This window comes from Chroicocephalus ridibundus, chromosome 16, assembly GCF_963924245.1.
Source record: "Chroicocephalus ridibundus chromosome 16, bChrRid1.1, whole genome shotgun sequence".
In the NCBI taxonomy this organism is placed as follows: Eukaryota; Metazoa; Chordata; class Aves; order Charadriiformes; family Laridae; genus Chroicocephalus; species Chroicocephalus ridibundus.
The window spans coordinates 7975154-7999367 of record NC_086299.1 but is presented as its reverse complement, the minus strand read 5'-3'; the positions used below and the strand labels follow the sequence as shown (position 1 = coordinate 7999367).

At 50.7% G+C, this 24214-nt stretch overlaps 1 protein-coding gene across 1 annotated transcript in view; it reads right to left on the bottom strand.

Annotated features, from left to right (window-relative positions):
• LOC134524205 (tyrosine-protein phosphatase non-receptor type 11-like) overlaps positions 1-24214 on the bottom strand; it is a 56926-nt gene that overhangs the window by 15197 nt on the left and 17515 nt on the right. The window contains exon 2 of the mRNA XM_063353997.1: positions 7613-7735. Within this exon, the coding sequence (XP_063210067.1) occupies positions 7613-7735 (123 nt within the window). The remainder of the gene's footprint in view (positions 1-7612; positions 7736-24214) is intronic.

Below are 24214 nucleotides of genomic sequence, written 5' to 3'. Positions count from 1 at the left end.
GAAATGAAAACTGGCTGTGAAATTCAGATCCCAGCCAGCGCTCTGGCGACAATGCCTCTTCTCCGGGAGGAGCTGGCACAAGAAGTGCTTTGGCCATTCACGCCAGCAGCTGGACGTGAAGAGCCTTTGTGCAGCACAGAAGGCAGCAGATGAAACTGTGTTTCTGCCACTTGGCCTGAGGCTCAAAAGCTCCCTTCTCTCCCCCAGCTCCATCCCCACATCCAACCCCATTACAGACCTACAAAGGCTCAGTTCACAGACCCACCACCCCCACCCTCAAGGCCTTTGAGCACTTCAGGGATGAAAAGCAGAGAGATAATCAGGGTCGTTTATCCCATGAGACCCCAAGGTCATGCTAAACACAAAGGGCATTGATCGATGCCCATTTCCTTCCCATTTTCTTCTCTTAAAGCTTACGTCACCCTCCAAACTGGGCAGCAGAACTGGACTGTGCAGTAGCAGCATCCATTAGTCTGTGCCCTCGACATGCTGGCTGGTGAAATAAAGCACAAAGGAGATGCCCAAAGTCCTCAGCTGCCCCGTGCCGGAGGGCATGGCCGCTTCTAACAGACACACAGCTCTCATACAGCGATGCAGCACTGTTTAATAGCAGATGCCAGGTTTTTTGGCAGTTTCGGAGTCAACAGTCGGAAGAGTGAGAGTTGCCTCGGTTCCCAGCTAAGCTTCTTTACACTATCAGCACAACTCCTTCGCTAGATTTCCAGGAGCATTTCTTGATCCAAAATATTCCAACTCGGGAATCTGTGACCACACTGCAGTGACCACCAGCGTAGATGCAGTTTGCTCTTCTTCGCAATAGAGCACAGTCAACAAGAAAAGGACACACAAAAAAACCCCCAAAACAGACCCTTTTTTGTCACTGTCGGCAAAAGAATGACTTTAAATGTCAGAAATACCTTTGTCTGTTGCATCCCCCAAAGTCTTCTTTGGTCACGTGCTTTTCCTGCCTGTGTCAGACAGAGAAAGCCTAGAACTTCACAGTATGCAAATACGACCCTTCTGACAAGCTGCAAAAGGCGATGCAAAAAACCCCAAAAGCTCTTGATGGAAAAACCAAGAAGATTCTCCCACGGGGTTTAGAAACATCACTGAATGTTTGCTTTCAATGAAACAAGAGCTTGGGCTCCCAGAGAAAACTCACTGTCCACCAATACACCACAACAGAACCAACGAACATTTGCATGCAATTTCAGAGACACAGCCAAGTGTATTCTAGAGATTAGGGATGGGTTTCAAATTCTTCATACCTGATTCCTAAGAAGCAATTCAGCCGACTGCCTGAGCCCTACTGCTCACTTTAGCTGTTTGGAGCTCTGGAAAGTACATAGAGGAGACCAAGGACATCCAAGTGCTCAGTGAACTCACACGCTGGCACTCTTTACCTATTGGGCATTTATGCTTTTTGCATGTGTGAAGGTGCTTCTTGTTCCAAAGGGACCTAGCCTTTTGCCTGGGGAAGGGATGTAAAGCACAAACCATTTGCCAACCGGCTGCCATCAAAAGGAAGCTTTCAACGCACTCCTCTGCCTCGCCAAACTTGTAAATAGCAGCAAACATGAGCACAAGCCAGCCATCCGTTGGTGACACCTCCAACTAACTGAAATAAATTCACGCCACTCCAGGACAAAAGAAAGACACTGTTGTCAGAGGAGAACATGCTTGCTTAAGGGAAGAAGGATCTTGTGATAAAAGCATTTAGCTGAGATGATAGGATGATTTGATGTTCAGTACCTTCTCAAAGGCTCTCAAAGTGACTTGCCTCTGTTGGCTGTCCTACCTTGGAAGAAGCAGAATCAGGCACATCTCTCACTAAATATTTGTGAGAGGCAGGCCTGGATGACAGGGCCTTAATAGGGCTGCTAGGTGCTGTTGTGATGAGACACAAGGACAACTGTTTTAGGAAAGAGCCTCTTTCAAGCCTCCTTCCATTCTTCTCCAGATCCAACTTTCTTCTTGTGCTGCAACTGTATTGTCTGCAGGCAGCAACTCAACCGACGTAACACACCTGGAGTGCTGATTTACTCCTTTTTGCAGAGCATGTATTGTATAGGACATAAAATCCTCCTCGATTGCATGTCTTAACCTGTACCCAGCGCATATTAGTACACACCTTTTTGGGGGAAAAAACCCCCAAAAGTCCAGTTACTTACAGGAACGCTCAATGTAAGTGTTCATAGGGAAACCACTCTGGGAGACTGTAGCTCTAACAAGCGTTTGTTACCCAGAAGCACTCTGTACGGTATCCCGTGAACCAAGATAAGATCTGTTCCCATAAAACGTGACCCAATTACCAAATTAACAGGGTCTCTGATGGATGGTTCTTAACTGTCTTGGCATTTGCATTACCGCTGTGGCCACAGGCCAAGCACCACTTAGAGGCAAACTTTCAACATACCTCTTCCTTTTGTTCAAGCTACTTACCCAGACCTGGCCAAATCTGTAAGAAGCTCTTCACTTTCTTCAGAAGCCATTCTAAACACTTGGTCTTCTGGAAACATGCTCTGGCAGATCCAGGCAAGCACCAAAGGCTGGAAACACGGGGCATATCTGTGTGGCCTCACGTGTTTCTCTTCCAACAGCCCTCGCTTTCAAAGAGGTTTATTTTTTTAAGAATCAGGGTTAGCATTTGGAAGACTCAATATCAAAAGCAAACCGAGTATCGGGTCCTTCTAGGAAGTGGGATGTGACAGAGTATACACAAACGGAAAGGAAGCTTTTGTAGCTCATCAAAACTGCAACATGCAAATAGACTCGACCTCCATCCTCCAAAAATCCCCTAACTAGCAGGCTCTGCTCCCACCACCCAGAACAGCTTCCACAGCTCTCCTGTAAGCCCAGCTCCAACGTACAGCCCCTTTCAGGCTCAGAAGCTGCGGCACTCCTCCAAACAGCCCCATTTAGATTGGATATTAGCAAAAATTTCTTCTCTGAAAGGGTTGTCAGGCATTGGAACGGGCTGCTCTGGGAAGCAGTTGAGTTGCCATCCCTGGAGGTATTTAAAGGATGCGTAGATGTGGCGCTGAGGGACACGGCTTAGTGGTGGACTTGGCAGTGCTAGGTCTGCAGTCGGCCTCGATGACCTTAAGGGTCTTTTCCAACCTAAATGATTCTGTGATTCAGCGCAGGTTTTGTGAGCCACTCTACAGGAAGCATGAAGTGGTGGAGAGCGGTCGCTGCCTTTGGCTAACACAAGCGCTCAGAGCCTGCAGGAGCCAATTCCCGCGATGAGGAATATCACCCCCATTGTGACCTACTGATACAGAGCTGTCCCACTGCCTGGGAAGAGGCAACGCTGAAATTCCTGCAGAGAGCAGCGCTGCAGCAACTGCATGGAATGAAACAAGACGGCTCACGTACAGACCCAGCGGATATTCCTACGGCCTTACTCAGAATGACTCTCCATCATCACTACACTTCAGCTGCAGTTGCCAGACCACTTTCCTCCCTGTTGATGCACTCCACGTATTTGCTGAAGTGCCCAAAGAACGAGGTGAGCCAATAAATCCAAACTCAGTACTCCGTACTGACGTGCCACCAGCACACCAAACAAAGACTCCTCAACGCAGCCCTCGTGACACTGGACTAGGGCAGGTGTGTCTGATCCTCTGGGTGGAACAAGCTCTTGAACTTATCTGCAGAGACGTCCCAAGAAGGAGCATGTTTCTGAAGAGGAAGGGCTGACAAAAGGAGTCAGGTTTGGCCGACTACAAGCTGCCAGCCGTTTGGACTGAGAGCTGAAGATTTTTTTGAAGAGGTTTTTTTTTTCTATTATTTCAAGACAGACGTCATCCGTTCATTAACCACCTCATGTCCCCTCCACAGGGCTTGCCTCTTTCTCTTAAGAGCTGAAAAAACAAAGCCCTGTGAAGGCTTGGTGCTGTAATGGTAAAGGCTGAAAGAGTGCACAGAAGTGAAGAAACAAAAAGGGAAAGCAGCCGCAGAGTTTCGTGGAAACCTTCCCATAACTTCTGCGATATTATTTCCGAGCCTCTCTTGAGGGACACGTATCTGGATAGACACCAGCACACGGCCACTTGGTGTGTGGTCTGGGTCAGCCAGAACTCCATCGCCTGCTTTCTTTTCAGCCCACATCCTCTCCGTAATTAAAAGGAGCTGCATTTCCCCTCGCTGGCTTTCAAAAAGCCTTGAAGAAGCTGAAGGGGGGATTGAAAGGAGGAGGAAGAGGTTTTGATTGTTTTCCTAAAGGTACTTTTCTCCTGCTGCCACCTCTACCTTAGGTACTTTTTCAAAGCCTAGCCAACACTATCTATATTATTTCCTTTGAAAACCTTTTATTTCTCAGAAAGGAAAAAAAATATATGGCCCTGTCCAGTTCAGAGATAAATAAAAGCTCTGTCAGGATACAATTCTAGGTGAGAATAATAACACACTGCTCCATGTCTGTGTGCGTAATGTAACAAGGTAAGGGGAAAAACACAGGGGGAAGAAAGTTTCCCAAGTTTTCAGCTTTCACGGTGCATAAAGGTACTCGTTTTATACTCTATTGGGTGCTGCAATTCCTAAGAACATTTGTGCACCTGTTTTGGTGCCACCATCAGTGGGAAAAGAGCATATCGCTCGGATGAAGTATGAGCAAAACTGGTCGACCTAACTAGCGACCACGGCCACGCAAATATTCTACACCTGAGACTATAGGACAACCCTTGCCCCAAGTCATGGAGTAGAGATGGGATGAAGCAGGAAGGAGCGAGGACTTGCAGGTAGTCAACGAAAGAATTCTTTCCTCATCTTCAATCCGCGATGCCTCAAAACTCAACGCATCGCCTCTAAGTTCGTGTGTCATGTTTAATGTGCTTTCCTGGAACCATGGTATGTGTCACAGCTTTGGTTTACTCAGAACCGTGAGAGCTGGTCAGACTTTCCACTGAGCCACGATCTGCCAGCGGGCTGTGATGGTATTGTTCAGTGCTACGATATTAAAGCACGCCGCGTTCCTCTGCTCTTAACTTCTATCTCATTATTTCAGGGCACCCACCAGGCATTAAGGGCTCGATTTTATGGCCAAAACCATCCTGTTATTAAACATTTACTGCAACACGAAGGTCTCCCTGCAGGAGGAAGTGGTCTAAACCCCCTCCGATAATCTGACACTCGCCTCCTCCCCCCCTCTCTGCCATAGCGAAAGCAGAAAGGGGCAAAGAAATGATCGCAGTAATAAAACCTCTCTGTCACTCCACCGCCAGCTGTAGTTCTTCCACAGAAGGCCGAGCTTTCCTCCACGTGCCGCCGCTGGACAAGGGGAGGCAGTGGACCAGCACAGGCAGAAGGCAACAAGCCACAATGGCAGAAACCCACTGGATGAGGCACCGGGACAGAGCTACGGGAAGAAAACTACGGAAACCCGGGGCCTGACTCCGCAGCAGAAGGCACGAGCGCGGTAATGCAGGTGGGGGAACTGGCTCTCCCGGCAAAGTAATTTTCCCTGCTGTTGCAGGGTAATTATGCCGCTCGCTGGGCACCTTTCCACATCGGGACACTGTTGCCCAGCCACAACCTGCATCTGCTTGCACATCGCCTGGCTGAGCAGGGGCTGTCGGTGCTTCGCTTTACGCTCAGACGACACCCTGACTCACAAAATTACAGGAGAAGAGGCACTCAGCTCACATGAGGACAACCCCCCCCCGTTGTCTTACACGTATTCCCTTGCTGTCATGGCTTGCTCAAGGCAGCTCTCTGCGAGTTTATTTTCCATTCTAATTAGAAGCACTTCCTGCCTCTCTCATTAACTCGCAGCCACTTCTGATCACAAGATTAGCCGGGAGCTCGTGAAGTCGGATCCAAACACTCCCCGCCCAGGCAATGCTGGGGAAAAGATGGACTTTCTCCCTTCTGCTGTGCTGCTCCAAGCGTGAGGAGCTCTGGTGGGTCAGAGCTGTCTGAGAGGTAAAGGGTTGGATGGCTGGAAGCATTAAAGGAAGCATTTAAAAAAAATAAATAAGGCAGCTGTAAAGCCTCCCTCTTGCCAAGCTGAGAAATGGCCACACTTGGCAGAGAGGAGTGCAGGCTCCATGTGGCAACAATCGCAAAGGGAGGGAAGAAATAAGGCCGAGAAGGGTTTCATCTGAGCAGCTGAGGCAACAAGGAGAGGGTGAAGCCTCACCGGCACCAGTCGGCATTGCCACGCTGCTCTGACCTGCCACTGCCTCCCACAGCCCCCAGCTCAGGCGGGGAGAAGGGCTCATGTCCCATTAGATGAGTTGGGGGGGTTCAGCCTGGAGAAGAGAAGGCTCCGGGGAGACCCTGGAGACCCTTCCAGTCCCTAAAGGGGCTCCAGGAAAGCTGGGGAGGGACTCTGGAGCGGGGAGGGGAGCCACAGGATGAGGGGGAAGGGTTTTAAACTGGAAGAGGGGAGATTTAGATGAGATATTAGGAAGAAATTCTTTGCTGTGAGGGGGGTGAGCCCCTGGCCCAGGTTGCCCAGAGAAGCTGTGGCTGCCCCATCCCTGGAGGGGTTCAAGGCCAGGTTGGACGGGGCTTGGAGCAACCTGGGCTGGTGGGAGGTGTCCCTGCCCAGGGCAGGGGGTGGCACTGGGTGGCCTTTAAGGTCCCTTCCAACCTAAACCATTCTGTGATTCTATGTCAATTCCCTGCCAGGTGGAAACGCTCTGTCCATTCTGCCATTTGCACAAAGTTTCTCTAAACAAAGTGTTGCTCAAAGGACTTACAAACTTACTGGAGTTTCCTAAACAAAACAAGGGTTGTTTAAACTAAACAAAAGCCACCACAACAAGAGAGATCTGTGTTACAAGTGCCTGGAGAAACCTTTGCTGAGCTATTCCCCTGCAAGGCACCAGCTGAATGGTGCTCACGGAGGGTTCATGCCTTGAACCCACAACCTGCTCCTTTTATCTCAGGGACTCATTGGGTCGATGTTACCCTTTGCCTCTTCCCTTTAGTTCACCTTCAGAGAGTTCTACCCAGTCCATCCGCTTCACCGCATCGTACGGGGCTACGCTCACAAAGACCCATCAGCAAACTGCAGCTTCCCTTTCTGCAGTCGCCTTGGTCCCAGAGAACACAAGTGCACTTGAAAGGTGATGCACATGATAAAGGTGATGCACATGTCTAGGAATACGGCCCCTGTGAGGCCGGTCAGCAAGCTCACTCCGATGGAGGTGCTCCTGGGATCCCTTAAAGACACAGAAAACAAGCCTCCCCCAAAGGCAGCCACATTAAGTTCCTCTGAAATTGGAGCGAGATGATTCATCCCAGCTGGGATTGACCATGCTCTCCCCACATAAGCGGGCTCATTATCTTCTCCTCTGGCAACGACGGCTCTGGAAACACGTGCCACAAGCAGAGAGCCAGCCCTGGCAGGATAGGGGCATGTCCAACCCACAGGGATGAACAAACCTGGTGGTGGTGGTGGGGGGGAAGTAGTGTGTGGTTTTTAGCACAGCCTCTGCAGCGATGGGGGGAGTTCGGTGACCCTTTAACTTCAGAAGTGGTAGCACAGAGAGGCCATCTCCGTGCAGCTCCTCTCCCCTTGCACATACATTCATTGGATCAGGGTGTGCTGGAGAGCTCGAGACCCCTTCTCCTCCATCCCTCCCCTGCTGTGTCTGCTTACCTGACCGAGAGAGTGAAGTCTCCTGGGTTGCTCTTACTGGGGCGAGCCAGAAAGCTGCCATGGACACCCCTGGTCAGGAGCAGCTTCTCTGCCTCGATTCCGCTGATGTTGGGGTGAAACCACCTGCGAAATGCAAATATGAGATGTGAAACGGTAATTAGCCTGACTGCCTGCCCTGCTGGACACCATCTGCCTATTCCTATCTCGCAGCACACCCACCCGCCTTCCTCCCCATCACCTCGCAGCAACGGCTCTCGCTCAGAAAAGCCCTCCCTTTGCGTGTCACCATGGAGAAAGTCTTCTCACCCATCCACCTCGAGAGGTCTCTTCCCCAAAGGGCTTAGTCCTCCTCTCCCTCAGCTCAGGAAAAAGCAAGAGCCCCGCAAGCTTTTGGCAGGACCGACAGGAGTTTCACCTCTCTGGAGGAAACCACTGGCTGAGAAAAGAGTTCTGACTATTCCGGCTGCAGGTCTGATCCTGGCCGGCCCCTTCCCACCCAGCACCTACCATCCTCATACCCTCCGAGCTGTCATGTTGATGGCAAACGAACTGAGCCCAAGAAAAGACCTGCATCCCTGGGGGCACTTAAGGCATTTCTTTAAGGGCTTCCCGGCATGAAAAACCACAAAAAGCTCCAGTATCAAGGGCACTAAACCTCTTGTTCTCCCCAGCAAGAACAAAAGCCTCAGGCTTTCGGTCTCTCCCATTTCAAGTCTGTTACAAAGAGGGGATGCTCAGAGCTGGAGAGAAGAAAGGCTTTCCTTTGGGACTCTGTCCGGGAAGGAAAGGCACACTCTGATCTGCGATAGCGACCAGCCCTTATGCTACGAGAGGATTTCGTCAGCATCAGTGCAAACACAAGGGCCAGTGCGTGTTCCAGGATCTCCCTCTTTGCCTAGAAAATAACAAAACCCAACAAGTCTGCTCCAGCCCTAGCTAAGGCAGCTTTGACTCTTCAAGTCAAGGCGAAGCAGCCACTTTTTGACTCTAATTGCCATAGCTCCGGCCACCTTTCCCAAGAGCACAGAAGAAAATGAGCTCAAGCACACAACTGCTGTGTCAGGAGCAAAGTTCTCCGCAGGGGACCGGTGCGCAGCCAGGGAAGGAACAGCCAAGGGAACGCTGCTGGAGAGCTGCGGTGGAGTTGGTGTCCGTGTGTAACACGACATAGTAGAAAAGGGAAAGAGAGACAGCTCACCCTAAGGGGAAAATCGATTCATCGTATTGTGCGCTACTTTCTGTCATCAAATCATCTCCTGACCTCATTTCTGATGCTATCAGTCTCGATCAAGTTTTCTTGATGGAATCACAAGAACCGGTGTTTCCCCAGGCTTTAATGCGTACTAAGTACGTGTCCTAGACCAAAGATTTCCCATGCGGCACCAGTTCTGTGGCTCGATTTTTCAGAAGCCACTGAAAATCCACTTTCTAAATGCCAGGCTCTTTTGCGTAATCTCACAAGCGCCACAAAGAGCACCCCAAAAAACGGAGAGTCACCCAGTTCTGAAAATATTGCTCAGTTTTCGGGCACGCTCCAGCAGACATTGCCGCATGGGACTCCTGCAATATATTTTTTCCCCCCCCCCCACGAGCAAAGAGGAGAAGATGAGCCACAACTGACGCTGTGTGATAACGAAGTGAGCTTATTGAGTGTTTCTGGGCAAGAGAAGAGGCTGCAGACTCGAAACTTCCATCCGCGCAGAGGACGATGCTGTGCGAGCTCCTGCACGGGCGGACGGGTCTGCGGCACCGCTCTGAACCAAAACGACTCAAAACCGCAACGCGTAGTTTTCCAAGCAAAGTGAAATGCGGGTTCTCGTGTCTGGAAACATTTAGTAAGCTCCTTTCTTGTAGGCAGCTGTCCCCCCCCCCCAAAAAAAAAAAGGGTTTGCAAGTTTATCTTGAGTGTTGCAGAGAAATGCATAGCCCGGCATCTCCCTGAGCGCCTGCGTTCGGAAATACACCCGAAGACTAAACCTACAAACATAAGCACACGCACGCTCATTAGAGTGTGTTTGTCTCCCAGATACACATAGAAAAGGTCAAGAAATGCCACCATCTCCTCCACAATGTGGGATTTCCTCCCTCCCACCGCAAGGCAAACAGTTTTGATTAAAGATCCTTGAATTCTGGAGGAGGAGGAGAGGTCTATTAGGGAAGGGCCATGGAAACAGATGGTAAACAGGAATCCCAGCATTTCCAAGCCTTCTATTCCTGACATCACAGGAGTGGCACCCTTTCATAAACCCACCGTCTGCAGGGCCAGCACTTAACTGTGCCGCAAAACCGCTACTGGCATCGGAACGAACGCCTCTAATGGAGCTTAATGCAGCCCAGGGACAAGGCAAAGCTGCCAAGGGCCACACATCACGTTTCCACTGAATGCCTAATGGCAATAAAACCAGCACAATATTGCTCGCCAGGACATAATAGGGAAAAAACCTAAGGAAGCATCTCCGGTAAAACAGTGGGATGAGAGGTCTCATAGGCACATACCCAGAGCTGCCAGCACACACCGGTTCTGAGAATATCGGTGTGACAGCAGTGTCCTCCCAAGGGTGTACACTCCTCAAAGGCTGCCGTGAGAGCAGGAACCACATGCCTCCACACCGCCCCTCGGTCCCCCTATCACTCCAGGCTCCCACGGCAATACTTGTCATCCCGGGATGCAGGACCTCAGCATCCTGAGTGATGCTGAGAAGGGACAACTTCGTGCAGGTTGTCAGTGTCAGGACGAGGGCAGGGATGCTGAGGCTGGAAATCTGCCAGCATCCGAGGCACCGGGCTCCCACAGGGAAGAAGGCAACAGGAACAAAAGGACCTGACGTCCATCCTCCCTCCAGTGGAAGGCTGGGTGCTTGGGAAGGGGGGGACCATCACCCTCTTCCTTTTCGGCCGCAGCAGCTGCTGACCACAGCTACAAAATCGATTCGCATCAGTCCCTTTTCAGCATCGTTTTGCGGTGAAATACTGAGAGGGAAGAGCAGGGGCCACTTACAAACTCTCTGCAAACACCAGTGGGACAACACTGTATAAAAGACAGAGAGGAGGAGTATATTGGGGGCAAATATGGGGCTCTGTCAACCCTGATGTCGTCTTTGTTTCACTAAACAGAAACCTAAAATGCTGAACACCCTTAATGACTCCCACCGCTTGGACAGGAACCAATTCATACACGCAAAAAACACAGAGCGCTTGTTATTTAGCTTGCAAGAAGCACAAACAACGAGCCGAGGAGAAAACCGTCGCAGCCCTCACAAACAGAAGAGGGAAGAAAGGCAATTTCCAAATTCAGCGAGGGGGGGGAAAGAAAGAAAGAAGAAAAGGAAGAAAACCCTCTGCAAGCATAGACACCTCTTCCATGGCTTTCTAGAACAAAGAAAACCTTGCACAGCTCATTTTCGGAGGGCTGTGTGTGGATGGGAGCACATGGCTTGGCACCGCCTCGCACAGGCTGCCTTCCGCAGCCAGGGGAGACACCACGGGCCTGCGGTGCGAAAAGGGTATTTTCAAACCCAAGATCATCTCCATTTGGGAATTCCGGTCCTGAAATTGAGCACTTGCTCCCCGGAGGCTTTTCTGCCTGGACTAAAGCAGGAATTTGCAAAACCCACGAGGTTTGTTGCAGTGCGCGGCCTCAACCCCCCCTCAATGCAGCTCAGGGAGCTACAAATGACTGAAAACGACTGAACCCCCCCCCCCGCCTCTCCCTCTCGCGGGATACTCTGTACACCTATCAGCTCACTCCCTGTTAACAGTGGAATGAAAAACAACACCGAAACCAGCCAAAACTGCGCTGAAGGCTCTTTGGCTGGTGAAGGTTGCGCCATCCCGCTCGCTCGGCGCACACCGAGAGCCTGCCTGCTCCAAAGACAGACGTGATCAGCTTTCCATCTGCAGAGAGAGCATCTGAGAGAAAAATTTGTGACTGAACAGCAGAAGATCACATTGAAAGTAATACAGTCATCATCTAGCAATCATCTGGGCACTCTTACCACACCCTTCACCATCACTTTGGAGTGTATACTACAGGGGCCTACAGGAAAGCTGGGGAGGGAGTCTTTATCACAGAGTGGAGCGATAGGATGAGGGGTAACAGTCTTAAACTGAAAGAGGGGAGATTTAGATGAGATATTAGGAAGAAATTCTCTACTGTGAGACTGGTGAGGCACCGGAACAGGTTGCCCAGAGAAGTTGTGGATGCCCATTCCCTGGAGGGGTTCAAGGCCGGGTTGGACGGGGCTTGGAGCAACCTGGGCTGGTGGGAGGTGGATGTTGGAATTAGATGATCTTCGAGGCTCCTTCCAACACCAACCATTCTATGATCCTATGAAAGCTCTCTGCCCCTTCATCCCAGGAACCAAGGCACAACCACCATGGCTACTACATATCCCAAGGTGCTTTTCCCAATACAGCTTGTTTTGCTCCTGACCTGGAGTAAGCCGGTCTTGCAGAAAGCATCTTTAGAGCTGTTTGTCATTATGTTTGGGGTTTTTTTTTGTTTTGTTTTTTTTTTACCAGCGTACATTTGTTGGTAAGCAAAACCAACCCACAACAGAGCAGACAAGAAGAAAGCACCAACCCACGCATCTCACTAAATGGCAATAACGAAACGCTACTGCCAGCTCCAGCTGAGCATCCGAGGAGCAAGCACCGCTCACTGGGCTCGGAGTCAGACCTTTTGGACCCACAGGTTGTTTATAGGAAGATCTGCAATATTCTGAGAAGGATAGCAAACAGAGGATCCAAACTAGATCCCCAGCATAGGGGGGAAAAAAAAAACAAACAAAAAAACCCAATCAAAAAAATAAAGGCGTTACTAATTTCACACCATAGCTTCGATGTCAGCAAATGACACGCATTATTACGCACAGGCAACCGCAAAATTGTTAGCTTTTTTTGCTGAACTGAGTCACCCCTGTAGAATTGCTTTAAATGAGAGTGGGGAATCTAACAACTTTTCATCTCTACCGCTACACGTAAATATTCGCTGTCTACTTCAGGCAATACCGCTTTCCTGCGGAGAAATGCATTTCCCTTCCATCCGTCAATCCATCTAAAAACCTGAACTTAAATTAAAAAGCCACCTGCGAGTGCCTTTCAGGAACCAAAGCTACACAAAGAAATTTATTAAAACAGAGGGAACATGGAGAGGCTTGGGTGCAGTGTGAAGTCCCCAGCACGGACAAACAGGCGGATATCACTTGGGCTGCCGGGAGGGAGAGGGGTCTGGGTAGGGTCCAGGCCAGGCTGAGCTCTGCACTGGAGCAGAAAGGTCCAAGTAGCCAGGAGAACACCAGAAAGCCCATCATGAGTGGGGAGGGGGGGAAAAAAAAAAAAAAAAAAAAAAAAAAAGAAAAAAGAAAAAAGAAATAGCTCTGAAAAAGGAAACCTTTCTCTGCATTAAAAATTATAAAATAATTTCTCTTTAATTACTAAAGTCGTCTTTTCCGTACAGTATTACTCATTTCCTCCCTAACACGAGCAGGAATGCTTGCTTCTGCTGGAATGCATCCTTGTGCCCCTGTCTGGGGATAAAACAGAACAAATAGTTGAGCAACACCGTTACACCCTCAGAAATCTATAAAACAAGGCATTTTTAATAGCCTAGCTGGGAATCCCAGTATTCTGCTCCATCAACCATCCCACGGATAAAAAGCACCGTATCTGAAACAGTAGAATCATAGAACCATCTAGGCTGGAAGGGACCTTTCAGATCTTCAAGTCCAAGCATCAACTTAACTCTGACAAAAGCCATCACCAAACCATATCACTAAGTCCCCTTTTCTTCTTCCCTTCTGTCACACAGCTCAAGGAGGACACAACGCGCATCGCGCAGAGAAGAGAAAGCTGCCAAGTGAAGACCACGCTGGCCGCTGGGACTCCGAGACCTGCAGACACAGGATGTCTACCCCCCAGAACACTGCACACACGAAAGCCAGCGTCACCACCGAAGACTTGAAAGCAATTGCCACCGGGCTTGGGGAACGGCGTGCGCCCAGGGTCTCACCGCACTTATTTTGGGGCATCCCCAGAAAAAGTCCGCACCAGGTGCGCATCTACTGCGGCCCCTCAGCTCCCTGGGTTTGGGGTTTGAAGGCCAATTTAGGCCGGTGTCAGCAAGAGAATTTGGAGCATTTGTAAATATAAAACTCCTTTTTGTTAGGGTTGGAGAGGATCAAAGCAAATGTGGCTCAAGAGACACCGCCTACGCGCTCCGTGTGCGGTTAGCGCTCTTTGGTTCAACACAAACTCCAACCCAGCAAGCGGAGGTGGCTCAAGAGACTGGGAAAGGGGGAGGAGGGGACCCACCGCCACCAGAGTCCCCTTCTGCTGTGCTACAGCCTCTCCACACCAGCCAGGAGCAAGGGTCGGCGTTCACAGCAGATGCTGTCGATACAGGGCAGACGGACAAACCCTCCCCACCTGGGTTCCACCGTGGCGAAGGAAGGGCGGGATGCGGACCCTGCCCTTGGGGGCAGAAGAGCAAATAAACAACTGAAGCTTCTCCCAGCAGAGAAACCCGGGGGCTGACTTGTGAGAGCAGGCGTGACTCGGGGCAACGCAGCACGTTGCAAGACGAAGTTTCCTATTCAGCAAAGGGGAAGAAATCTTCAGAGCTGCTTAAAGGATCCAGACACTTACTACCCATTTAATAAAGAGGCCCATCGGTTCGCGTTTGCACACAACAGAGACACTCCTTTCGATGCTGAGCAGCCAAGGGCACGCACCATTGGAGCTCTCACAACGTGGCTGGAGCAGGAGCGAAGCTGGGACAGTCACAGCAGCAATTCGCTCTCTGTAAGGTTATTAATCCGTAGAATGGGACTAGTAGGTGCAAGCTTCTGGGCTGAGTGAAGGCTGCTGTCCTGCTCCTGCGAGAGACCTCTGGTACGGAGAAGGAAGCCCCATGAATCAGGATCCTGGCTTGGAGAGCAGAGAAGCAGCTCTTGTTTTGAGGGAGATTTACTTAGAGCGGGACTCCGAACCTGCTGGGAACAGCAGAGCCCCACGCGGCACGGTTTGCTCTCTCCAGCTCGCCTGCGGTCGGAGAACATCGTGCCCATACACTCAGCAAGGCTGCTGTGGCCTCTCGGCTGCATGGCATCGTGGCCAAGGTACAAGGTTACAGCAGGAGACCCAGCGCTACCTGCTGAAGAGACCAGAATCCACCACACTCACCGGTTTCCGAGAGGAATGAAAAAAAGCATTCCTCACTTGCGTGTTTGGGGCTTTCTGCAGGTGTGATTCAGGGTAGGAAGCAGCTCCGGCGTTACAGCTCTCCGAAGAGCAGCAGTGTGAGCTGGTGGTTTCTCACAGACCGCCTGGGGTCAAGCTGAACAACTGTGAGAAGTCGCCAGCAGAACACGTGCTGCCAGCAGCTCCTCGGTTTATAAACCTCCCCCAGAGGCTGCAAAAGGAAGAGCGGAGCTGCTAGAAACCGCTCAGGACCCCCCGCAGAACAGAAAGCATCCCGAGTGCCAGCAGTGCTAACTTCATGCTGATGTATAAAACTAAGCAAGATGCTAAAACATCGGCCATCGGCAAAAATCCACAGCAAGGTGCTGGCATGGCATTTCCTAGACCTTCTCGGGGAAAAAAGGAGGAAAAAAAAAAAAACCAAAAAAACAAACAGACTTTCCTAAAGAGATGGAGATAAGCAATTCCCTGTTAGCTGAGGAGAGGTCATACTTGTCCTGTGACCTTAAGGCTTAATTGAGCAATCTGTGGATTTACTACACAGCGAGGCCGCTGTTGGTTTCGGGATGTTTCCACACTGAATTAGTAGCGTTCACATCTTCATTGAAAGCCGTTCGACACAGGCATGGCTGCATACAAAGCATTTCTCAAACCCGACAGAGCCGCAACAGCCTCCTGTGTTGGTTCTAGCCTGGTTCAATTCAAATCCCATCAGAAGACTCATTCTCCCAAGCACAGCCTCAAGGGAGCGCGTTAAATAAATATACCCTGCAAATCTAGTCAGTTCTACGTACAGGTAAATATTTTCATTTTCCTAAAGCAATTAGCATCATGACAGCTAACTGTGCCAGTGCACATCATCTAATATCCCCCAAGACTTCTGTAAACAACTTTAAAACAAACAAAAAAAAAATATTCTCACTGCTTTTCTAAATCAGCATATCCATCTGCAGAGCAGGTACAGAAGCCCGTGTTGCGTTCTCTGGGGTGCAACAGCCATTTCTATAGAAACCGGCTCGTTCCTTTCCCTATGTATTTCACAGAGTATTTCCCTAATGGGTCTCACACGCCGGTGAGAACAGTTAACTACTTTCTCTGCGAAGGTACGCACCTTATTTTCACCATATTCCAGTAGAACCTAGATATGCCACATCCTTTGGCTCATTTAGAGCCCAAATTCTGTGCAAACCAAGTTGTCACCACTAGCACAAACAGCCCAAGCAAGAAGAGGTGTTTATGCAGAAAGCCTGGCCCGTTTCCACACGCAGAGCTGCGGGCTCCAACACTTAAAGACAAGGAAGACCACAAGCAACAGTGAAGAGCAGATGGTTCTGCTGGTTGGGCCGAGGCCCTGACCCTGAACAGAGGTTGGTGGGACTGCTCCCAACGAGCAGATTCACGGTTTTTCACCTGCTTCTCACATTGTCTCAGAGAGAAGGATGGTGCCCCCGGCCTTCCCACAGCCTCCCCCGATCACTCACTAGGGCAAGGCCTTCAAGCCGCCCCATGCTCCTTCGCCAACAGGTTTCGACACCCAAAGAAAGGCTCCAGTGATTAAAGGATAGACCAGATGATCCTTGAGGTCCCTTTCAACCTGGGATTCTATGATTCTATGATAAATCTGGGACAGGGAGGCGCAGAAGTCTGGGTTGCGCAGCACAACCCATACTTCACCCCATGTCATTGAGGTCTGCTGGTTCTTGAGGAACCCTTCAAGAAAGTAACACAGGCTCTCAGAGGAACTCTACAAGAGCAGGCAGGCAAGATAAAACCTGGCCATGCCTTTGACATGAGCAACCAGCTTGAAAGCAGTACTAAACAGCCTGGATGAAAAGGCACGCTGGGCTGGAAGAGGCCAGAGACCTTTTTCTGCTGCAAAGCAGAAGTCCGGCTCTCATTTCAGGAGGGGCAGATTGGTAGTTTTTTCCAGGCAAGGTCTGCAGCTATTCACAGGGTTTTGTCAACTCTTCTTTTCGACCAAGCGCTGTACCCCACTGCATACAGATACCACAAGAAAGAGGAGATGCGAGCAGCCCCCTTGGTGTGCAACAGCCAGCCCAGGCTGAGGACGCACGCACGTTTCCAAGCACCAGCCCCACCTCCTCCAGAAAGGCCAGGTTTCCACTGACACTTTGTGAAAAGAGATGGGGTTTTGCTCAGCAGTTTGTTGGTTTGGTTTTTTTTGTTTGTTTTTTTTTTCTTCTCACCCCGTTCAATTTCAAGGCATAGGGTTAGTGAATGTGTGCGCACAGAGGGACTTCCCCAGAGAAAGCATGACCAGAACACAGCCGAGCACTATGCCGGAGAGAATCATAGAATCACAGAATGTGTTGGGTGGGAAGGGACCTCTAAAGGCCATCTCGTCCCACCCCCCTGCAGTCAGCAGGGACATCTGTAACTAGATCAGGTTGCTCAGAGCCTCATCCAGCCTGGCCTTGAATGTCTCCAGGGATGGGGCCTCCCCCACCTCTCTGGGCAACCTGGGCCAGTGTCTCACCACCCTCAGTGTAAAGAACTTCTTCCTGATGTCTAACCTCAACCTGCCCTGCTCTAGTAGAGAAGAGGTGAGGCAAAGGCGTTTGGCAGAGGCTCCGGGATGTGACAGCAGTGGGCACAGACAGCTTCGGGGTGCCAGTCAGCCTTACTGTCCGCATTAGGCATGGCCAGGTCCTGCAGAACTCTTCTGCCAGGCTCAGGTCAGAGAAGGTCTCACCCAGGCCCAGCAAAGCAGCAGGAGAGCCAGAGACACAGAACTCCAAGCCCTGGCCCTGCACACCGGGCTGTTAGCCCACCAGCAAGCCCCAGTGAAGCCCTGGATGAAGCTGTTGTCAAGAGCTACCAACACTGCCATGGAGGATGACCAGCATTGCTCAGTCGCCATGCCTTACTGCACCGCTGAGACTACTGTAGGATCTTCTCACAGCCCCTGGGCGGCTTAGATACCCAGCCCTAACCTCCGTGTCTCTGGAGAGCCACATTCCCTTGCCAGCACCCGCTGCCTTCTCCGCAGCTTTTCAAGCCAGCTCGCACATCAGAGCTCAACAGCGAGGCAAGGACAACTTTTTCCGTTTCATTCAGCCTTTCACGAGGCCATCCCCAGCCCACCGCCCTTCTGCGGGAGAAGCCACTGATGCTTGCAGCAATGGAAACCTCAGCCTACGCCTCTGCCCATTAGTGGGTGACCTTCATGAAAGGCAAAGCCGAGCAGCTTTGAGCTGCAGAGCAGCAGCGTACCCAACGCTCCTCTGTGTCATGTTCAAAGAGGGGTTTCAAAACTCACCACCCACGTTTTGGTTTGAAACTCGAATACTACAGTCAGGCATGGTTTCATATAGAGCTCTTCGGAAGAGCTTCTCCAAAAATGTCACTTGCAAGACAGCGCACGGGGCAGAGCGGTTTCTGTCAAAGAAATGGGTTTTAGCTAGAGATTAGCAGCAGCCTCTGACTCCATGCGTACAATCGGTTTTAGGACTTTGTCATTTAATTCCAGTTTCAGTCCTGTCCCTGGGGGAAGGCGGCTGGACAGACCACAGCTGCCGTCCTGGGGGAGGGGGTGGCTTCTGCTGAAGCAGGAAGAGCGGAGTACGGAGACGAAACCCAGCGACAGCCGTAAAAGCCCTCCAGGAGCTCTCTCCTGCAGGCCTGACAGAAACAGGAGCAGGCAACACCCTCCTGGCGGGGAGCTGGTGCAGACAGTTCCCATTTACTGGCTCTGGAGCCTCAGCTGGCATTAATTGTTAATTCATATAAATTCACATCTGTCCTATCTCCCTGACACATGCAAGATTCTGCACTCATCTGCTCCCTATGATTCAGTCCCTTTATCTAAATTATTCTAGTCCACGCTTGCCATTGGCACCTCTCCCTTTTTTCCACGCGCTGTCCCATTCATCCACCTCCCGAGCCATCCACCCCATCTCCCCCACCTCCTCAAAGCAGCAACACATCCGTGATCCGCCACAGCCCTTTAGCAAAGGGTTTCACGCGGGTTAGGCGTCTAAAGCAATGATTTTGCCTACGAAACCAGATAGCTTGTTAAATCTGGCTGACACCAGAACAGAGAGAAATCACTCCAAGGACAAATACCACGAGAACCTCCTGTCGCATCAACAGCGGGCAGTTAAGGCATCGGTTCCTCCGCCTGGGATGGATGCGCAGGCAAACACATCATCCAGAGGACCTGGCATCCCTCTGCTTTGCAAAGCCTGCAAGGTCTCTGCTTTAATGTGAAACTGTTAAAATTAGCATTTTTTTTTTTTTTTTTTGACTGATGCTCTTTCCGCTTCAGAAATAGACCCCGCTCTTTTCTCATGTCTCACTAACACGAGCCAAAGCACACAGCTGCAGGGTGCCCTCCTTCATCCCTGGAGCCCGTGACCGGCCACTGAACCACGGCGATGTACCCAACAACATCCCCTTTTACTAATTTGGCTACTGTATAGCCAAGACATGGTCTGGACCCATAAAGGTGTAGCCAAGTCCTTCTCTGAGCTGCCGTCATGTTCAGAGCCTGCAGTGACACACGCAGGCACAGAAGCCCTTCATTCAAGCACGTCCAGGTGGTACTTTTTGACACCTTAACTCCCTTGATAGCACAGTCACAGTCAGGAGCAAAGCCCCACCGTCACAGATTCTGCAGAAAGCTCTCAAAGAGTGGTCCCTGCCGCAGGATCTCACTATGTGAAGCCCGGGAAGAGGGTGGGAGAGGGCAGAAGCAGCGTGGCTTGCTGAAGTTCACCCAGTGAGACCAGGGCTGGGACTCCTATTAAATGCAGCCTCCAAGCTGGGCCTGATTTCCATTCAAGCTGACCAGCCCAGCAGGACAACATGCAGTTTAAAGAACCTGAAAAGAACCCAAAGCTTGCAGGCTGACCTACTGACCACCGATGGCATCCAGCGGCGACCTTCGTGCTGGGCCATGGCTCCCTCAGCCCGGTCTCCATCCCTGCCTGCCCGCCCGGTGAAAGCGGCTCTTGCTCTACGCGAGCCAGAGTGGAAAAAACTAGGGATAGCTAGGATGAATTCCCGCTGACAGCCCAGCAAGGGCCTTCAGCGCGCCATTCCTGCCCCATTTCTGGCACTCATTTAGTCACACACCTGTTTCAACGGCATTTCTATCCGTGTCCTTCAGCTCTGGTTTCAGAGACACGGCTCACCCCGCCTTCAGGAAAGAGGGAGGAAGATCAGCAGCTCTGCAAGGCAGATGCTGACTTCACAGCTACTTGTCCCAGTGATCCTTCCGGCAGCCGAGGTCAGTTTAGGCCATATCCAAGCTGAAGGGGCTGCAGGGAGCCCGATCTCCCCCAGCCTGAGCGTTCGGAGGCTCTGCCTATCGTCGGCGCTTCCTTGCAGCCCATCCCGCAACTGCTGATGTGGAAAAACCTCTCTCACCAGCACGGCTTGCACTCCCCAGATAACGGTCCTACAGTGACAAGGAAAGGAAGCCACGGACAAAAATTGAGATCCAGGACACAAAAATACGTCATCGTCAGACAAAATGGACGGCAAACAGTAAGGCACTGGAGCACAGGCGTGTGACCTGGCCTTCAACTGCAAGGCCAAGCCGAGCTGCGTTACACACGTGGGTGCGCGTAAAGGATGCGAAAGAGACTGGCACCTGCGTGCTGTGTGGCTGTCTCCTCCTCTCAGCATCTCACGAGCAGCTCCTGCAACCCTCTGGGAGGCTGCCATAGACGAGGGGCTTGTGCACATGTACCAGAAATGAGAGGACTATGCCTGTGTCATTCTGATGGTCTACCATCACTCGTGGTCTGTCGTTTTGCAACCACGGCCTAACAGCTCTGGTCCTTAGAACTTGTAAAAACTCGAGCACGTGTTTGCTCAAGCTCTTCCCTCGCTAAAAAGAGTTCCTTCAACAACATCCTAATACCCAGCGTGCTTGCTTTCACTCAGCAGCGGCTCTGGGTTTCTCTTTGGCCAACTCGTGCGGCCAGAAGAGCCTACACGAAGGGTGCAGAGGGAGCAGTAGGACACAGTGGTGGTACAGGGGACCTTTACCACGCACCAGAGAAAAGTCTGACTGATCACCCCACCCTGCTGTGGAGCAATGCAAACCGGAGTGCACCCATTTGCCTTTATGCCTGGGTGTTCTTGCACCCACATTGCCTTGTGGCTACCATATGCAACACGCCTAACCGTAGCCACAGAAGGTCACTGTCAAACACAGGGCTCCAGCTGGTCCTCTCTCGCCACAGGAAGAGATGCTTCAAACTAAGAACTGAAGGCAGGAAGGAAGGAGGAGTTGTTAGAGAGCTTGGCCTCCCACCACAAGTGCAAAGTTACATTTTCACTTCCAAAATAAGATATTACATGCTCTTGCTTGGATGCAAGAGTTCCTTCTTTAGTGCATCACACAGTTACCTATCCCACAAGGGGATCCCCAAGAATTTATATGAGTTATCAACACACCCATGTCAGGGCACTCTGAAGATGGAGTCACATCAGAAAGAAGACGGTAGAAACGCTGGCATATGAGCCATAACAGATGAAAAAAAATTAGATTAGATATTAGGAAGAAATTGTTTGCTGTGAGGGTGGTGAGGCCCTGGCCCAGGTTGCCCAGAGAAGCTGTGGCTGCCCCATCCCTGGGGGGGTTCAAGGCCAGGTTGGACGGGGCTTGGAGCAACCTGGGCTGGTGGGAGGTGTCCCTGCGCAGGGCCGGGAGGTGGCACTGGATGGTCTTTAAGGTCCCTTCTAACTCAAACCATTCCATAATTCTATGTAAAAAAAAAAAATATCAAAAAAAAAAAAATCACCATTTTCAGACCATCTCCTGTCAAACCTCAACCTCAAAGATACTGCTGTAGACTCAGGTAGATCTAGGCAATAGCCAAGAGAAGAGCACGCCTTGTGAAAAGGTTTCCCCCGTGCTCAGTTTCTCTGGGTGTAGGGGGGCCCTTCTAGTGTGGGCCACCGACACCACAAGGCAGCTTTTTTTGCTGAAAGTGACGTCTGAGCGTGCTCTGCGAGATGTGAGTTTTCACCCCTCACTTCTGCACCTCAATAGCTTGTGTTCGGAGGTGGAGGATGTAGCATCTTGTCAGCCTTTCCTCTTGGCCCGAGTAACACGGTTTCTCCAGTCGCACCTGAAGCCGGACATCGGAAAGCAGCACGGGGAGTATCCCACGGAGGTTCGGCTCAAAAGAGAGAGCAGGAGAAAACAAGCCCCTATTCTACCTCAGGGTGTTCGGTCAGAATGGACTTCCCTGCCACCACATTGCAGTATGGCATTAAATCATATCTCCCGTGCTTCCCCAAAAGGGCTACGCAAAATTCACAACCCAGCAAAGTATCTCAGCATCTTGAAATACAGCAGACCTGGCACGTTAACACTTCCCCCTACATGTAAATCTGTCAGTGAAGTTTCCCGTTCTTGAGCACTGAAATTAGACGTAATATTTCCATTTGGTGCGCACGCATTTGATTTAAACACTTGGCCACCTCAAAAGCTGGTTTGGCTGCTCAGGAAATGAACTGTGCACACAAATACAGCCCCTCTTTACTGCCAAAAATGTCTGTCAGTTATGGGATACCCACATGATTTGGGCAGAGAGGCGTTGTGTAAACTTTAATTCAAATTCTATGACTAGCGTAGTGACGGCTTGGGGCAGAGACTGCAGGGGAAGCCATCTGTCCACCTTTCCTCAGAGAATGGTCTTTGATAAAGGAGAAATCCTAAACCTGCCACCTCTCCCCTTGAATCATTCATACCAGCGAAGGGTTTGGCTCTCGGCCTGCCACTGAAGTTTCTATCTGGTAAAACCCAGGTCTGAAGCAGCTGGGGAGACCACAGATTAACACCTCTCTCTGTCATCTGCAGAGAAGAACCAATGGGACTTGAAAAAAAGACCACGAGAGGCTGGAACAGGCATCAACTGCTACCCTGGGGAATGGCACGTAGTCCCATGGGCCGGAGAGGACTTTGGGCAACAAGTGTCTTTACAGACGTTTCCAGCCAGGAACTTGGTAGCTCAGGAAAAGGCTGCTCCAGGAGGAGAGCAAGGTGCAGCAGGTGAGGAGCTGTTAGGTCGGGTAACGCTGCCCGAGTGCCTTTCCCACCTCTATCCCAGGTCTCAGAGCAAACGCATGTCCAACGGCCACTTTCAGGAGCAAAACCTACATTTCTACCCAGTACCAGCTGGGAAATACAATCCCCACCAATCTTGCTGTGAGTTTAGTGCCCTGAAGCTCTCGCTGAGACAGTCAGGGTTTGTTTTCAAAGCCAGCGTAAAATCTCATATGGGATACGCAGCGTGTTACCTTCCCCGTTCAGACTCCAAATTATTTGCTCGCTCCAGAAATGACATTAACATTCAGCATACTCAGGTTCCTCAACTGCGTTCCGCTTCCAGGCACGTCCCCACCGGTGGTCCTGAGGTCTGTACCCTGCCTGGGGGCTTTGGGACCCCCCTCCAACCTGCACAGCCAGACCCCGGTGATGGGCAAGAAGTCGTAGCACGTGCTAAAACTGAGCCTGGAAGACGGGAAGCACAGCGCGGGACCGAAACCGCTGGGAAAAAGACACTAATTTTCCCTGATAATTCTCAGTTTCCAGCGAAAGGGAGAGGCAGGCCCAGCTGGATCAGGCCAAGGTGCATTTCAACACCCAGTTACGCTCACCTGCACCAGCAAGAAACTGGCAGCTGGGGCTCTTCCAAGTTGCCCAGAGGATTTACACCCATGTTCTCTTAATTAAAAAAGGTGTAGTTCAGTCCCTCAAGCTGTTTTGAATGCATCAGGCCCCAAAGGTGTGTGAAGTTATTCTTTTCAGCTGCAGTCTTCAAATTTTCTGACTTAATTCTCTCAATAAAACTTATATTTGAATCAGCCTTTTCTACTCAAAGGATATTCCACTGTTAGGACCACTGTAAACACCGAGCTACGCTTCGACCTCAGCCAGAGAAGGCTTTACCTACTAGTCTCAAAAGGTCTAATAGTAGGAGAAATCTCTTTTGAACTCCCTCCAGCCATGGAAGTTTACTGGCCTGTATATTAAAGATGTTTTTGTTCTCATAAAGCAAGTTAAAATTAAACGGCGGGGCCCACCTGCCAGACAGTTGGGGCATTAAAAATACGTATCACCAGCCAGCACCGAAACTAGCCCAGCTGCTGTCTGACTGACAGCCTTCCTCCTGGAGCACACCAGTATTTGTTTAGCTGCTTCGCTGTGATCCAATGAAGCAGAACACACCCAGAGAAGAGAGCAGAAACTGAGAAACCAGTCACTTCTGCAACACCTGAGAGAACAGCATTGAAATGAGGTTGCTGCAAAAGCCTTGGGATGCTCCTGAGACAGAAGGGAATGCAAACTACCACCAGGATGAAGCAACTTTGATCATCTCAATCCCTGCGGAGTGCTGCAGAGCAGCCCACGCCCATGGA